Below are 18,617 nucleotides of genomic sequence, written 5' to 3'. Positions count from 1 at the left end.
AGAGCAAAGGCAATTCAAAGAACACAGGATAACAGAAATACCATATGATCTAGTAATTCTGCTATTGACGGGAAAAACAAAAACACTAATTTGAAAAGATACATGCACCCTTACATTTACTGCAGCATATTTATAATAGCCGAGATAATTGCATATTGGGACACAACCCAAGCGTCCACTGATAGATGAATGAATGGATAAAGAAGATGTGGTGTGTATATGTGCATGTATGCACACAATGGAATATTACTCAACTATTAAAAAAAAAAAAAAAAAGAAAACATCTTGCCATTTGCAACAACATGAACGGACCTACAAGGTATTATGCTAGGTGAAATAAGTCAGACAAAGAGAGATAAATACCATGATTTCACTTATATGTGGAACCTAAAAAACAAATGAACAAATAAAGAAACAAAGAAACAGACTCTTAAATACAGAGAACAAACTGATGGGTGCCAGTGGGAATCTAAGAAGGAGGATAAGGGAAATGAATAAAGGTTAGAAATGGGTACAAATTTCCAGTTACAAAATAATTAAGTCACAGAGATGAAAAGTACAGCACAGAGAATATAGTCAATAATATTATAATAATGTTGTTTTGATGACAGATGGTGACTATATTTATGGTGAGTACTGAGTAATGTATAAAACTGTTGAATCAATATGTTGTATACCTGAAACTAACACTGTATTTTTATTACACTTCAATAAAAGAAAAACAAAGAAAACCTAGGAAAAGAAAAAAAAAAACAAAAAACAAAAAGGAGACTGGATAGTCTTTTCAACGATGATACTAAAAAAAACTAGAATCCATACAGAAAAAAATGATCCTTTACATGGTACACAAAAATTAACTCAACATGTATCAAAGACCTAAAGGTAAAATGTAAAACTACAAGGTAGTGAAGAAGAAAGCCCAGGGGACATTGGGTTGAGCAGTAACTTTTTAGATACACACAAAAAGTACCATCCATGAAAGAAAAAAATTTGTAAACCTGAATGCATAAAATCTAAAATATCTGCTCTTTGAAAAAACACCATTAGGAGATTTGGAAAGGAAAGTCAGACTAGGAGAAAATATTTATAAAATATCTGATAAAGGACTGGTATCTAAAAAGACAAAGAACTCTTAAAATTCAATAAGAAAACAAAGAACAAAATTTAAAAACAAGCAAAAGTTCTAAACAGACATCTAACTAAAGAAGATGTACAAATGGCAAATAAGCATATGAAAAAATGCTCAACATTATATATTCTTAGGGAACTGCAAATTGAAACAATAGCATAGCACTACCCACATATTAAAATGGTTAAAATTCAAAACACACCACCAAAATGCTGGTGAAGATGTGTAACAACAGGGGCTCTCATTCACTGCTGGAGAAAATGCAAAATGTACAGCCAATTTGGCAGTTTTGTACCAAACTAAACATCTTACTGTATGATCCAGCAACTGTGCTTCTTGATATTTACCAAAATGAGTTCAAAACTTACACAGATAAAGGTTTAGAGCAGCTTTATCCATAATGGTCAAGTTTTGGAAGCAATCAAGATGTGTTTTAGGAGGTAAATGGACAAATGAACTACAGTATACCCACACGATAGATTATTTAATGATAGAAAGAAATGAGCTATCAAGGCATGAAAAGGCATGGAGGAAACACAAATGCATATTGCTGAGTGAAAGAAGCCAATCTGAGAAGACTACAACTGTATGGCATTCTGTGAAAGGCAAAGCTATGAAGACAGTAAAAAGATCAGTGGTTGCCCTTAGTACTGGTGGAGGTTAAGGGAGAAGAAAGGGATAATACAAGGACAACATGGGAGTCTAAGGGCAGTGCAATTATTCTGTATGATAGGTAATGGTAAATATATATCATTAGGTATTTGTCAAAGGTTACAGAATGTATACACAAAGAGTGAACCCCAAAGTAAACTATGGATTTTAATTAATAACAGTGTATCAATATTGACTGATCAATTGTAACAACTAATGCAAGATGTTAATAATAGTAAAAATTATATAAAAGAAGGTGAGGGAGTATATGAGAACTCTCTGTGCTTTCTGCTAAATATTGCTAAAACTAAAACTGCTCTAAGAAATGAAGTCTATTAATTTAAAAAAAAAAAAAATGACAGAAGTATTTCCACAATGGCAGAATGAAGATCTCCAAAAAGTCCACTCCTCCATAAAAGTACTGATGACACCGGCAAATTTGTCAAAATCAACTTACTTAGTACTGTGGAAATCAACCAAATGCCTGCCATAACCAAGGAACACTTGAAAGAAGGAAGGAAGGAAGGAAGGAAGGAAGGAAGGAAGGAAGGAAGGAAGGAAGGAAGGAGAAAAAAGAAAACCCAGCTGAATCTTGGTAAGAACGAGCTCTGTGGATTTTAATTTACTCTGTTGCCATGCCTATCTTCCCAGCTCTGTGGTAGCTTAAAAAATAAGAGCCTTAAAAGCATAATAGCAGTGAAACTCAGCAATCACTAGGAGGAGGGGTGAATGGTAAAGTGGGTTTGGAATTCTTGGAAAAGCACCATTTCCAGAAAATAGTTACTATTTGACCTAACTGGCACCTCCCTAGAAAAGGCCCATTCTTGGTTGTTGTTTTATTTGACCCAATTCCGAGGTTTCTCAGTGGGAACAGACTTATCTCTAGCACATGTGTTGAAAAAAATCAGTGCAATTTTTTAAAACATTACGCTGCCAGAGATGGCGATCAAAACAAGAAGGTGATCAAAAAACTTAAAAGAAAAACCTGAGGAAGGAGATGCCCACAGGAGGCTTTGAAATGCCCCAACATATTCTTGAACACAGAGAAGGCCATACACCTGTGTGGGGCTGTGTGCATGCCAAGGAAATACCTGGAAAGGCCTTCACCTCTCACCTTTGGCTGACCTAGAGTTTCTGAGCAAGGAGAAAATGAAGGCTAAGGCAGAGCTGCAATACCAAGTTGTTGAAAGTATCCCTAAACACATACACATATAGAGCCCCATGGCAAAGTCGGGGATACTTACTGGTTCAAGGCATTTAAAAAAATTATTGTCCAGTCAGTAGCTCAACAAACTCCAAAACTTATTAAATTAAGAGAAACACATCATAAACTATCAAAAGCTAAAGAAAGGGGCACCTGGGTGGCTCAGAGGGTTAGGCCTCTGCTTCAGCTCGGGTCATGGTCTCAGGGTCCTGGGATCGAGGCCCACATTGGGCTCTCTGCTTGGCAGGGAGCCTGCTTCCCCCTCTCTCTGTCTGCCTCTCTGCCTACTTATGATCTCTGTCTGTTAAATAAATAAATAAAATGTTAAAAAAAAAAAAGGACTTCAAATCTGCCTTTAAAAAAAAAAAATAGCTAAAGAAAAAGTGAGAATCCTGAACAATGCAAGAAAAATATGTCAAAAGACGCGCTCAGTAAGATTAACAGCTGATTTTTCATTAAGAATGCACGGGGGTCAAAAATGTTAAGTGGAAGATTGTCAACCAAGAATTCTATATCCAGCAAAATTAGTCTTCAAAATTAAAGAGAAATTAAAACATTACCATATAAACAAAAAGTGAGAGAATGTGTTGCATTCAGACTTCCTACAAGATAAACTGTAGTTGGAGACTTTAATACTTCCTTCTCATTAATGAACAGACCTAGGAAAAACGTCAGCAAAACAGAAGGCTTGAATAATACCACAAACTAACAAATCCCAATAGATATCTATAGAATATCTACAGAGATTAAATTAGTAATCAAAAAACTTTCCACAAAGAAAAGCCCAAGCCCAAATAACTGCAAAGGTGAATTCAATAAGCTCTTCCAAAAACAGAAATGAAAGAAACACTTTCCTATTCAATGTATATGATCATAATACCAAAACCACACAAAGACATCTAAAAAAAAATAAAATTAGAGAGCAATACTTACTATGAATATATACACAAAAATCCTCAACACAGTACTAGCAAACTGAATCTAGCAATACATAAAAGGATTATATACCATGACCAACTAGAATTTATTTAAGAAATGCAAGGTTGGTTCAACATATGTAAATCAATGTCATATACCACATTAAGAGATGCAAAAAAAATGATTATCTCAATAGTCAGAAACAGCATTTGACAAACTCCAACACTCTTTCATGACAAAAACACTCAACAAAATATGAACAGAAGGGAAATTCCTCCATGATAAAGACTACCTATAAAAAAACAGAGCTAACATCATACTTAACAGTGAGAGATTAAGTGCTTTACCCCTAACATTAAAAAGGCATAAATGTCTGCTCTCACCACTCCTGTTCAACACTGTATTGGAGGTTCTAGTCATAGGAAGTATGCAGGAGGAAAAAAGTACCCAGGTGGGAAAGAAAAAAGTAAAACTATGTCGATTCTCTGATGACATGATCTTGTATACAGAGAATCCTAAGACACTAAGGAGCCAGGAGGTTAAATGAATCATGTATATGAACACTGGAGACATTCAGGACTGCAGCAAAGCTTATGATGAAGAGGCAAAATGAGCCAAGGTCAAGACTTTTGTGAGCAAGGTGTAGGGACTAATAAGGAGGATCCGATATAGCCGAATGCCCTAAGTCTCAAAGGAAAGAGACTGAAGAATAAATAACTTTGATGAGAAGCAAATAAGGAGTGAAGACAAAGACCCTACCTCTACACAGTAAAGTACTAGAATGACTGGAAAATAAGGATCTTCATATAAAAATACTACTAGGGAATTAGTATATTTAGGAAAGAGTTAGACTTCAGTTGCAATCAGGAGAATGTAGGCAAAGAGGTAGAAAAAGTGAGTTAGGATGTGAGAGAATTCCATATAGCATAATGGAAAGTATAGGGAAAGAAGGAGGTTGTGGAAGAAAGAGGAGTGAAAGCTTACGCCAGATGGAAAGAGAGCATAGTATTATCATAAAAATACAAAGGAAAATGATCAGTGGTTCAGAACTACCAGTCCCCTAAATTATGGATAAGACAGATTCCTATAATTTAAAAAAAAAAAAAAAAAAAAAAAAGGACAATGATGGGAATTAAAGGATAGAAAGGAAAGGGAACTTACACTTAAGAAGTCATAGAATGGGAAGAGATACTTTTACACATGTAAGGTCAAAAAGGCCCTGGGATTAGTGCATCCAAACTTTTTAAAATCAAGGTATGGAGAGAAAAGAATAGTTTAAAGGTATACTGGAGAGTAAGGCTTATCTTAAATGGGGTTTCTCCTCTCTGTACCATCCAGATTCATAACTAGCTCTAGGGGATCTAGATATCACAAACCCAGATGGCCACCCCAAAGCCTGAAGGGATCCATAAAATGGCTAACCTAAAACTATTCATGACAAACCAGTGTGCCCACTTGTTGGAAGTTCTGCATTGAGTTAAATGAGCAACCCCCAAGAATATGGTGCATTTCTCTCTCCTCCCTAAGAATCACCAGTGTAGATGATCCAAAAATCACTAGTCCCTCAAAATACACCGTGTAAAAGGGGACCTGCGGTTGTATGTCTTACGATATGGCTATATATTCTGTTACCACATTTTGTAAAATCATAGTACTGTATTTATATATTAAAGGCAACCATAGTACTGTATTTATATATTAAGGCAATTTATATATTTATAAATTAAAGTCCACTTTACAAAAAACTCATTTAACATTGATTTGTTTATTCCTGTACTTATTTGATCAGATAATCATTCTTCTACACCTTTTAACATCTGGGAATATGGTTTTTGGAAACTGTTCTTTAACTTTTCTGAAAGATGACTAATCAGTCTCAGCTTGATTATTCTCAGGGTCAGAGATTACTACCTCCATCCATGTAATTCATTCCATTTGGGACAGTCTAATTTATAATCCCATTTTAACCGAAATTTGTTACTCTTTATCTTAAACTAGAGAGTTTTGCTGTTAGAGTTAAAGATCACATCTATTCATTCCTTCAAATGACTTAGCAATCCAGCTATGAACTAAATTCTCTAAAAAGCCCATAGTACTGATACATGGTTTTGTACATGTTATTTTTTTCCATCTGAATATTCATCCTTCTCCTATAGAAACCACTCCTCTACAATCTCTACAGTCACACTTACCCGATCAATAGTAACTTCCTTTACAGACCACTACCCTAGACAAAATCCAGATGCTCCATGTCTCTGGAGTCCTATACAAATCACTTTAATTAAGCACCCATCATCATTGTACTGCACTAACACTGTAATATACCTACCTCTCCCACAGAGTCAACATCCAAGAAGTATTTACTACTCAACTTTACATGGGATGGAAGAGGCACATGAATTTCTACATAACCAATAACTGTGATGACTCCAACTGAGCTCATGCATTACATAATTGTTTTTAGCATCCTCAGAACAATGCTCTAAGAAGCCATTACCAATCCACAAATATCACCTCTCCCACTATCTCCAAATTCATCCCAGCTCTAGAATTTAGCACAGAATTCAACATCTAGGTTCTCAATGAGTATTTGTTAAATGGATGAATAAATCTTATCAGAAGTATAAGCAATGGTTCACATTTTTAGTTAGGCTTCTAAATTTTTATAAGTTGGCCTTAAATTTACCTTCTTATAAACCAACCATCAAAGATGAGGGAAGCATAATCTTCACTATTTGCAATCATGAATATCTTTATATCATATTCTTGCCTGACAATAACAACTCTCTGATGACCATTCCTTATCAAAAGCCCAGGTATAAAAAACAATAGCCAACATAATGACTGGAAAAATATATATTCCATGTATTCTTCTAGATCGTCTACATTTTATCATTTTATCAAATTATGCCAACAGAAGGATCCTTAGTTAAACCTCACTATTTTGTGACCCACTGAAGAACTGCCTTTTCTCACTACTTCTTTGCAGCTTGCACTGAAGAACATAAGTAAAAAATGGACTTATGGAATTTATCATTTCTATTTTGGGAAGCTGTCTGAGACCTGTCCACTATATCACAAAGTATTCCCCTTCTAAGAACTCATGCAAAGCAACTTCTCTCAGGTTTCTGTCTCATGAAAGCAAATCAATTCAAGAGAAACACATTCTTTATCTTATGTAAAGTATAAATCTTGTAATGGACCAAAGTTTATTCTTTGTTTTTGCTGCAAGGATTCTTAGAGACAATTTTTTTTTTTCTTATTTCAAGAACTATATGGGACCATACATTTCCCTTCCATTGTTTCTTTATCCAATTTTTATTATCTGTATGGTAACTGTGCCCCAAAATGACCTCAAATCCCTAGTGAAATGAGACAAGGAAGGGAAAAGGAAAAAAATTAATAATAACTTCCACCACATTGGGTGGCTACTCTAATCCTTATAATGCTCAAGCACTTTTGTCTCTCATCCTTGAACACAGAGAGAAAAGTATTATCAACTCTGTTTTATAGATGATAACTGAAGTAGAGAGGGTTTAAATAAATTATTTAAGCTCATAAAGCTAATCTGTATCATGCCAGGGTTTAATCCCAGGTTTGACTGACTACAGAGCCATATTATTTTTCTTATCAAATTTAAAACTATGCTATGCTTTAAAAAGGAAAAGAATCCTGGCATTGTACAGTATCTTCTGTTTCTAATAGTACTTGAGAAACTTATCAGTTTTATTATTTAAGCAAAAGAAGACAAATCACTTGGCACTAATTTCATATATTATTTTTAAAATAATTAACAAATTCAACATATAATCATTCCCAAATGAGAACTAGAAAATCACACCAAAATGTAAAGTCTAAATAGCAGACATAAATAAAATATTTTTATTTATGATAAAGCTAATGAAAAATGATTTGGGCCAAAAGTAAAGAATTAGACAAATTATTCCAAATAGTATCATACATAATTTGAAATATTTCTGGTACATCTAAAAACCAAATTAAAAAATAGTTTTGAGGGGGCATGGAAATATAATAATTCAAAATTAATCAAAAGATAGGAAATGTAATCTATACTAGACTCACCTGCTCAAGTCACTTTTTCCATGGTGATGATAGTGGTCAGGATGGCTGAGGTGGTAATGCTCCTGTCCACTCCACCTCTGGGATGGCCTTTTCCAAAATCCTTCCTGAGACTGCCGAACATTTCTGTCTGACCGGTCAAAGCGGCTCATATTGTCACATTCCACTAGACAGATTCAAAAGCAAAACACAATAAACATGTACACACTCTGTAAAAGTTAACTACTTATAGCTTGATAATTAAACGCTGCTGAGAATATAAAAATGACATGCTAAAAATACCAGCCATTTATATTAGCTAATCACAAAATCAAAATTTCCAGAAGAAAAGTAACCAGTTTTTTTGGTGAAAACTGAACTTTACAGCATTCAAATTGAAGTAAATTAAAAACTTTCAAATCACAGGCACTTAAGTAACAACGGTCCCAGTGTTTTAAAACAAGCAAATTATCCTTGTTATCAACATTATACATTTTAAACACCAGTAATCAGCTTTTAGTGGTTTTCGTCATTATCACTAGCTGGTTCTGAATTCAGAATGAAAATGATTAGAAAAAGTAGATTTTAAGTCTAGTAGAGAACTCCTTCCCAAAAATAAATGCCACAATTAGCTTTCACTGATTTCAAGAAGCACAAATTAAGTTTTCATCACAAAGAAATCGTATTTTTAAAATTAAGCTCACAGTTTAGAAAGTAAGAAGCTTCAATCTGTCTACAGTAAAGCTTGTTCAAAAAGTCTAAAATGTCACTGAAAACAAAGCCAGTACTTTGCAGCAACAAATAGTACACTCCCTGAAATCCAAATGCCACAAAAACACGAAAAGAATCTCCTTGAAACACCCCAAGCTTCTCTTTCACTTACCCAAACACTTTCTTCCTCACATATCTGAGCACTCACTAAGAGAGTTACTTTGTACAAGGGAGACATTGTGTCGCCTGCTGCCTACTCAGACATAGTTGCATACAAGGCACTGACAAACAGGCCTTCCTTCCTGCTCAACTCCCAGCCCTCCCTTTGGGAAGCAAGCCCAGTTTACCCTGTGACTCCATCTTCGCTCAGTGGTTACATAGCTACTGAGTTAGGACTGTTACTAAAAATACAACTAAACACTAACTCAAGCCAGGAACAGAAAAGGTTTCTCTAGTTTGAGAATTATTACATGAGAAAGTTCAAATCCAGAATGCTTTGAATTCCTTGATAAGGAAGCTGTAGAAATCAATGTAATCCCCAATTTAATTATTTAAATGATTATTTTCACTTAATCTAAAACTTGAATTTGAAATAAGGAAAGTGTTTCATTATAGTACGCCAGATAAAAACAAACTTCCCCACTCCAAAAAAGTAAAGTGCAGACGTTCAATTCTCAAATACACTAACTATAACGTATTTCTTCTAAATGCATAATAATTTTATATAACTTTTTAAACTTTGAAATTTTGTTTATAACCATTACAGAAATCAATTTTGGGGAAAAAAAACTATACATTTTCTAGTTTAAAAAATTTTAAAGGAAAAATTTTTTTAAAGACTTACATTTGAAATTATTTCAGTTTCTTGTCATTTTATTGAGTTAAACTACAATCTATTTTTTATCTATTTTTTTAAAGTTCAATTATAGAAAACCTGTTAGGATAAATAAAGGCATGGTGACCATTATAATGAAAAAAAATAAGGAGCAGAAGATGAAATCAGAAAAGAAAAATTTTTAAATACTCTAAAAAGGCTTAAAACTGATTTTAGTTAACATTTGTATCATACACAGAGACTCAGTTAAGCTCATCAAGTATTTTCACATGGCATTAAAATATTACTTTATCTATATAGCTAGAGATAATCTGTATCTAGTTTCATTTGAATTCATATTTAATTAAGGCAAGTAAAATTCCACTCACTCCCCAAACAAGAAATTCTGTCATAAGAATCTGATATATAATTGGATATCATCAACACAGTGCATGTAGAGTAACAAGAAGCAAATGAACCAGGCAAATAGATCAGGAGATGGGGTTATATACTGTGGAAATTAAAGTGCATAAAATTGATATGCCACTTTTGTTTTTACTAAAGAGATTGTTGATACTACACACAGGCTACATTTTAAAGCACCTTTATTGAAACAAGAACTCAACCACAGGTACAATGGGCACATAAACAGTGGAAACAAACATTTGCCAAGACCACAAAAGACTATTGGTAGACCCTGAGATAGCTGGGCCTAAATTCTCAGATAAATGACTGCTGTAAGACTCTTTAAAGATTCTGCTTGTAGGGACGCCTGGGTGGCTCAGTTGGTTAAGCAGCTGCCTTCGGCTCAGGTCATGATCCCAGCGTCCTGGGATCGAGTCCCACATCGGGCTCCTTGCTCTGTGGGGAGCCTGCTTCTCCCTCTGCCTCTGCCTGCCACTCTGTCTGCCTGTGCTCGCTCTCTCTCTCTCTGACAAATAAATAAATAAAATCTTTAAAAAAAAAAAAAAAAAGATTCTGCTTGTATAGTTGACCTTTGAACAATGTGGGTGTTAGAGGTATGGGGCCCCCTGTATAGTCAAAAATCTGTGTATCACTTTTGATACACAAAAAATTAACTACTAATAGCCTACTATTGACCAGACGCCTTACCAATAACATAGCCATTTAACAACTATTTTGTACATTATATGTACTATACACTGTATTCTTACAATAAAGTAAGCTAAAGAAAATAAAATATAAATAAGAAAATCGTAAGAAAAAATACATTTATAATACTGCATTATATCAGAAAAAGAAAATGTTATTAAGAAAATCATAAGGAAGGGGCGCCTGGGTGGCTCAGTGGGTTAAGCCTCTGCCTTCGACTCAGGTCATGATCTCGGGGTCCTGGGATTGAGCCCCGCATTGGGCTCTCTGCTCAGCAGGGAGCCTGCTTCCCCTCTCTCTCTCTCTGCCTGGCTCTCTGCCTACTTGTGATCTCTCTCTCTCTGTCAAATAAATAAATAAAATCTTTTTTAAAAAAAGAAAGAAAGAAAATCATAAGGAAAATAAACACATTTACAGCACTGTCCTTTATTGAAAAAACCCACATATTTCAACCTTGTGTTGTTCAAGGGTTAACTATACTCTTATCTGAGACATCCATTAAACATATGTTTATATACCTTAAAATGTTACTGACAAGGTAACGTGAAGTAACATTAGTGGTGGTTTCTTAGATGAGATTGGGGGTTCTCTGATAGAAAATGGAAAGTAAACAAAATTACAAGATGGAGATAAATCAAAACCATTTCCATAGCTAATAATGGAACAGGACAGAGAAGACTAAGAAAGGAAATAAATCCCTCTGAACATGAAATAACATAGGGCATGATGAGGCAAACCAAAACATATCCTGGTTTGAAAAATTTTAACCCAATATGTTGATCACAGCTCTCTATACATCAGATTTTGCCCTAACTATGCATTTAGGTCTAGAAAATAAAGAAAGGCCCTGTGAAGGAGATTTCCAGGTCTAAAAGTATAAGGCAGCAGATTTTAGTTCTATAACTCTGAGGAGGAGACAGAGATAATATCAGGACCCTAATTCTCTGGAGAGGGAAACAGGATCTACTATATACAGCTAACTGAAAGGTATGGTACATGGGATACCTAGATCTACCACTCATCACACTCTTTTCTTCTGATTTGATAAAGGATCAAAAAATGATACAAAAAGTAACCTAGATTATTTCTCTGATTATTTAAAGTCATAGGAAGGTAAATGGATGACACAGATATTATTTCCACCTGTGAATAACAACTGGCTACAAAGAAGGCAGGAAGAAATTACACATTACAAAGCCTAGAAAGTACGTGCTCTACAGGAGGTTTTACAATCTGATCAGAAAAACTTTGAACTAAAATTTGGTTTGAAAGAAGAAAAGCTCATATATAAAAAAAAAATCATGAACCTTGTTATTACTAAACACAATCAACACTTTAAAAGGAAGATAAATTTCCAGAAGAAGATAGAGTAACTGGAAAGTGATCAAGGACAATACTACAGAGCTCATATGTCTATATCTCAATAAAAAGCAAAAATGTTGTATTGGATGGAGCCCTGGGTGTGGTGCATAAACAATGAATGCTGGAACACTGAAAAGAAATAAAATAAAATAAAATAAAATGGAAAAAAAATTTTAAAGGGCAAAAATATGACCTTAGGAAATATAACACAGAGTAAGTACAATTTAATAGGAACCATAACTTGGTGGTCTGGAATTCAGGAAGTAATCAGAAAGATTTCTTTTTTTTTAAGATTTCATTTATTTATTTGAGAGAGAGCGCACAAGTGAGCGGGGGCAGGGGGGATTAGGGGGTGGCAGAGGAAGAGGGAGAAGCAGATGGACCTAGGGATCATGATCTAAGTCAAAGGTAGACGCTGAACCGACCATGCCACCCAGGAGCCTCAGAAGACATTTTTTCAACAGAGAAAAGTTTAAAAACACAAGAAGTAGATGAAATAGCACATGTAACAAGGTATATACTATGGAAACATCATAAACCTGAGGATTAAACTATAAATATGCTGAATGCAAGGCTTTAAGCTGTAGGCAATGAGTGCCTATTAGATGTTCTGGAGCAAGAGAAAAAAGCCATATAATTGTGTGTTTGATACAATCTGAACATTCATTTGAGAGACACTTCAGAATAAAAAAGGAACAAATACCAAATATTCAGTAGTCTGCCAAAAGAAATTCGGAACCAAAACTGCTTCCTTAAGGGATTCCCTGACAAAGGTAAAAGAAAAAATGTGAAAGAATTAAAACAATTTTTTCTTTTAGATCTTTCCTAATCACAACTGAAACCCAAAGTCCTTTCTCATTTTATTCATCTTCCCTCGTTCTACGATCCTCGATTCTGCTCTGCCCCATCTCTCCCTTGACCTGTTTCCCCTACCCTGAAGCTGGCCAGAAACCTCAAAGACTCACGATCTCTTAAAGTTAAACCTCCTTCAGAAGAGAGAAAACCCCATAAGATTGATTTTTAAGACCTGGTCTCATTCTAAGCTGAGAATCATGGCTGCATGTTTTCTAAGATCAAAATAAGATTGGGAGAAATTTGCAAAGGAATTTAGAATAGTTTCAGGAATTGATAATCCAGGATCCCTAATACCCATTAGTTCATATATAAGAGGGAACCCCAGGTGCAAAAGAGGAAATGGAAAAGGCACAGTGTGAAAAATTTGAAGGTGATATAACTGAAGAAACATGATTGATTGTATAGGAGAGGAAGAATTTTTCTTGACCCTTGTAGGGTCAGAAAATTAAACTGACAAGACAGATTAACAGAAGGAAAGCATAAAAACTTATTTAATATGATATGTGACACGGGAACCTTCACAAGGAAATAAAGACCCAAAGAAACAGACCTGTATGTTTTTATGCTAGGTTTGATACAAAGTGGAGGAATATGACAGGTTAAGGAATATGAGTAACTATAGTAAACTGAGGGAAACTTAGCAAGCCCTATTTTTTTAAGAATTCTTTGGAGTCTCTTTGTTTTGGAATTAAGAATGTGCCTTTCCTCTGGGTATAGGGAAGGTACCTCTCACATGAGGGTTTTATGACCTATTTCAAGGAAGGAGGGTGAGGTGGGGAGAAGGTCAAAGTGACTTTCTTGTTTCTGTACTTTTCTCAAACTCCTTGAGCTTAAACTAATCAATATGCCAAAGTGCCATATTTTGGGGTAGTATCAACTGAATTTCCATCCATTGCATAGGAAACTAGAAGAGGTTAGAAAAGGGCTTTCAGAGGCTGTCAACAAAGTTTTCTCTATGAATGCAGACTGAGCTCTGATTCAGTTCTGTAAGCAAAGAAAGGTTAAATCCACTGCAGACTTCAAAAGTAGACTAACACCTTTAGAAAGCATACAGGTGCCTCCAAAGGCTACATATTTTAGACTTACATTCTGCTTTCTTCAGTATTCTGTTAGCACAAAACAGTCAATACCTGTTTGCCTTCTCTGAGGAAAATTTACGATATGTGTGAGATGTTATACCTCATGGGTTCCCTACTACTTTTCACAAGTCCCCAACCAAGACCTCAAAGACTTTAAATTTCCTTATGATTCTAATTTGATCCAACATGAGGATAACTTTTGGCTGTCCTCTAAAGATGAGGCAGGCTTTAATACCAATTCCTATAGCTCAGAAAGGGTTTAAAGTTTCCAAAGAGAAGTTAAAATCTGTCAAAGTAAAATGCATTATCTAGGATGTGATTTATTCCAAGGAAATACATCTCTCAATCATCACTACCAGCCCTTAAAACTTCACATGAAATCTCTTCTATCATCATCTCATTCCCCCCATAACTGTTAATGGCTTATGTTTTCCCTCTGTGTTCTACATTTTCCTATATTTTTCTATATTTTTCCACTTGATCTCCCAGGCCACTAATTTGGATTTCAACAGTAGCTATGCTTTCTGTCATCTACTCAACTACTCTGGTAGAAAATCTTTTATAGCTCCAGAAAGCACTGTGCTGCAACTATATTTCTTTAAGTGCTTTCATTAATACTTCCTTGGGCCAGTCTAATCCTGGGAGTTCTATTATTTCCCCTATTCTTCTTCCTGGATGTTGGCTGTGATTTTTCTTTCTCAGTTGACTAGAACTCAGCTCTGAGGATCCTAGGTGACAGCAGAACCACGAGAAGGTGCTACAGTCTCAAACCCTGTGGTATTGCTCTCAGCTCTTCACTATCTCCTTTAGTAGAATTATATATTCAGTGTCTTCTGCTACAGAGTTCCTCACCGCGAACGGTCCCACTGGTATTAGGCTTGGCCATATAACTTGCTTTGGCCAACAGAATGTGGGCATAAGTAACAGTGTGTTGGTTCTAAAGTCAAGACTCTAAGTGAAGACCCTAAGATATGCATGTCTCTGTCCAGCCTGTTGTCCTTCTCCATCTGCCATGAGACAAACCTGATCCAGGTAATCCTGGTCTCAAAATGAAGAAATAAGGAGTAGACCTGAACTCAGTCCCACAGCCTGAGCGGTCCCAGCTAATCTACACATCCATGAATAAATAAATGTTTATTTTGAAAGCCACTGAGACTCTGAGATTGTTACAGAGCACCCTGGCAGTATGGGGCAGGGGGAGTGACAAATGTGAGCTTCTTGTACCCTCAGTAGCACCAGAACAAACATCTGCCCTCTCCAAAATATCCCTGCATTTTTCTAGCATCATGTATAAAAAGAACTTCACCAGCTTCTTTGGTTCATCTCTCCCTGGGAGGCCTGAGAGACCAGGCAAATGCAGAACTTCTGGAACCACTCCTCTTTCCAGAGAATTCCCATTTCAACCTTTGCCTCAGGGGCTTTTTTAGGCTGGTCTCTAATTCTAGATTAGTCCTTAAGATAGAAAATGCTATAAATATTAAGTCAGCAGGGACAAGAGTACCTAGGCCCCTCTTGCATATGGATTGTCTAAATCCTTACCCCAGCAGTTACTAGGATCCAGAGAGAGAGAGACAGATTGGGTTTGGGAGTAAAAAAAGAGAAAAAAGAAAAAAAAAAGGTGGAATGATTTATTCAGAAAGTCACCATTTTCCCAGAAATAATCTTTTTAAAATTTTCATAATTGACCTTTTAAAAATATTTATCCTTAGTAACACTTATTTGTCATAAGTAAAACTTAATGAATTTTACCACTATTTCACAAGTCAAATGATACCTCTGTTTCTCTGAATGTGTTTCTTCTTAGAATCAAAATGAAACAAAAGGAAGAAAAGTTGGATATGTACACAGGGGCAAAAAGGACAAATCCTACCTACTACGTACTTTATAATATAGATATACAATTTCACTGGATCATACAGACCTATATCTAAGACCAACAAAATCAAGGTTTGAAACATTTAAATAAGTTTGCAAATGAATCTAATTAATATCACTAAGACGGATTCTCAGTCTGAAAGACTTCCATCATTGAGATTAGGACATTTGTAAGTAACAAATATTAAATTGGCCCTAGACAAGCAGCTCAACTATATATGCCTCTGGAGTTTCAATATCATCGTCACTTACCATTATCAAGAGGTGCATCCTCAGGCAGATCCACATCAAGCATAAGGTCATCGTCCTCAAGGTCACATGATTCAAGATTATTTAGAATATCCTGTGAATAAAAGCAGTAAAAAATGCTATAATCTACCTTAAAAAATGGATGTAATCATTAGTTTTGAAAATATCACTCTATGATAGACTGAATTCACTCAATGTTTATGTTGTAAAAATAAATTTTTAAGATAAAAACTTTTTAATAAAAAAGATTCAATTGGTTTACTTGTTAAACTATTCGTAATATTCTTCTCCTAGTCTTTCTCCCACGAAGAAATTTTTAATTCATTTTTAAAAACTTGCACAATGCTCATTGCAAGATATTGTTCTAAGTACTTTACAAATATTCACTTATTTAACCTTCAAAATAACCCTATGATTTAACGACTATTACAATTACTAGAAATTAATGTACAGAGAGCCAAAATAGGATGCAAACACAAAAGGTCTACCTCCTGAGTCCATGCTTAAACCCATCTCCTTGATAACATGAACAATCAAAGATGGTAAAGAATCTCCCAAAATTTATTTACATTTGGTGTGAGAGGCTGTGTTTTATTATACATAGGGATTGGACCACTCATGTAAAATAACAAAAGTATTTAACTACATAATTATTTCATTTTCTTTCTTGTGTCAAACCCACCTACTCTTACCTTCAGCACCACTACTACCTTGGTTTGGTTTGCCTTAATTTGTTTCTTCTAAAAAAGACAAATGTTTGGGGCACCTGGGTGGCTCAGTCATTAAGCATCTGCCTTTGGCTCAGGTCATGATCCCTGCATATCAGGCTCCCTGCTCTGAGGGGAGCCTGCTTCTCCCTCTCCCACACCCCCTGCTTGTGGCCCCGCTATCTCTGTGTCTCTCTGTGTCAAAGAAATAAATAAAAACAATCTTTTAAAAAATAAAAAATAAAAGACAAATAGTACTGGACTAGTGTACTAGGGGACTAGTTAAACTGGTATAAGCAGCCACTCTGGGGTTCTATTTGCAATCTTGCCAGCTCTCACCTATCCTGAGAAGAGTAATGTTTTGCTTTCAAAGACTCTTATTCTGAAGTCTAATTAGCAAAATAAAAACTAAGTTTAAAGTCAGGAACTCAGTTTGACTTGTAGCCCACTAGCTGATACTTCTAATCTAAGAACTAATTCGACTACAAGAACTTTCATTAGTATATATAAATAAAAAGATACAGAAATCCATAAATTTTTAAACAATTTAGATATTAGGGACTTGAAAAACTCTTACAGAAGGGGGATGTCTACTTTATTACAGATAATATGAATAAAATTAGAATTTATTTCCTATGTTGGGTATTCCATCCAAACCTTTCCAATTTTGTGTTGTTGGCCTTCCTTCCAGAATGCATTGAGGACTAAAAGCAAATGGAATAATTGTTTCTGAAAAAGCAGAAATGAAGAAACACCTTTGGATAATTATTTAACCTTGACACAAAAAGGGATTATTTCACAGAACCTCTTTCCATCATGAAATACCTGCTGCCTTAATATATGTCTTCCTAAAAGCCCTCCCCTCCCCGCAAAAAAAGGACATGGAAAAAATAACTGGCAAAGGCCATAATAGACAATTCCCAAAATATAAAATAAACACCCAATAAATATGATGTAGGAAAAAAATGCTAACACCAATGGTGACTTAGCAAAATTGAAAAGAATCTAGTACTCATTAATATTGCAGATAGGATTAGATTCATAAACTTTCTGGCAGCCAATTTGTCAAAATTTAACTAAAACCTTTTTAAAAAGACAAGTTCTTCCTTTGTCTTTTTAGCCCTCAGCAATAGACAAATGCAGAAAATGTATGTGTAGGTACTGTTACTGCAGTATTATTTAGAGTGGCAAAAAAGGGGGCAACAGGGTGGCTCAGATGGTTAAGGATCTGCCTTGGGGTCGGGTCACAATCCCAGGGTCCTGGAACAAAGTCCCACGTTGGGCTCCCTGCTCAGCAAGAAGCCTGCTTCTCCCTCTCCCACTCCCCCTGCTTGTGTTTCCTCTCTCTCTCTCTCTCATATTTAAAAAAAAAAGGGGGGGGGGGAGTAGAAATGCCCAAGAACAAAAAAAGGCTAAACACAGGGGCACCTGGGTGGCTCAGTGGGTTAAAGCTTCTGCCTTCTGCTCAAGTCATGATCCCGGAGTCCTGGGATCCAGCCCCACATCTGGCCCTCTGCTCAGCAGGGAGCCTGCTTCCTCCTATCTCTCTGCCTGCCTCTCTGCCTACTTGAGATCTCTGTCAAATAAATAAATAAAATCTTAAAATAATAATAATAATAAGCAAGCCACACTCCCGACGCCCCACTCTGTTCTGCTTGCTCGGCCTGCTTGCCCGCCCGCCTGTGCCCACCATGGCCACCATTCAGCAGCTGGTAGAAGATGGTGCTTAGTGGAGAGCAAAGGCTTTGACGAATACATGAAGGAAGTAGGAGTGGGAATGGCTCTGTGAAAAGTGGGTGCGATGGCCAAACCAGATTGTATCATCTCTTCTGACGGCAAAAACCTCACCATAAAAACTGAGAGCACGGGGGGGGGGGGGGGGGGGGGGGGG

At 35.8% G+C, this 18,617-nt stretch overlaps 1 protein-coding gene and 1 pseudogene across 2 annotated transcripts in view; one reads left to right on the top strand and one right to left on the bottom strand.

The window, feature by feature from the left end:
- LOC111144932 (coiled-coil serine rich protein 2) overlaps positions 1 to 18,617 on the bottom strand; it is a 198,636-nt gene that overhangs the window by 85,859 nt on the left and 94,160 nt on the right. For both annotated transcript variants that reach the window (XM_022499542.1, XM_022499541.1), the window contains exons 4-5: positions 16,023 to 16,113; positions 7,986 to 8,148 (exon numbers count right to left, since the gene is read on the bottom strand). In XM_022499542.1, coding sequence (XP_022355250.1) covers positions 7,986 to 8,148; positions 16,023 to 16,113 — 254 coding nt within the window. The remainder of the gene's footprint in view (positions 1 to 7,985; positions 8,149 to 16,022; positions 16,114 to 18,617) is intronic.
- The window catches only part of LOC111144933, a 5,542-nt pseudogene continuing 5,342 nt past the window's right edge, over positions 18,418 to 18,617 (top strand).

This window comes from Enhydra lutris, unplaced genomic scaffold (genome assembly GCF_002288905.1).
Source record: "Enhydra lutris kenyoni isolate GAN:26980312 unplaced genomic scaffold, ASM228890v2 scaffoldscaffold12, whole genome shotgun sequence".
NCBI classification, from domain to species: domain Eukaryota; kingdom Metazoa; phylum Chordata; class Mammalia; order Carnivora; family Mustelidae; genus Enhydra; species Enhydra lutris.
Note: the sequence above shows the minus strand (reverse complement) of the source record. Positions and strands in the feature narration are given on the sequence as shown.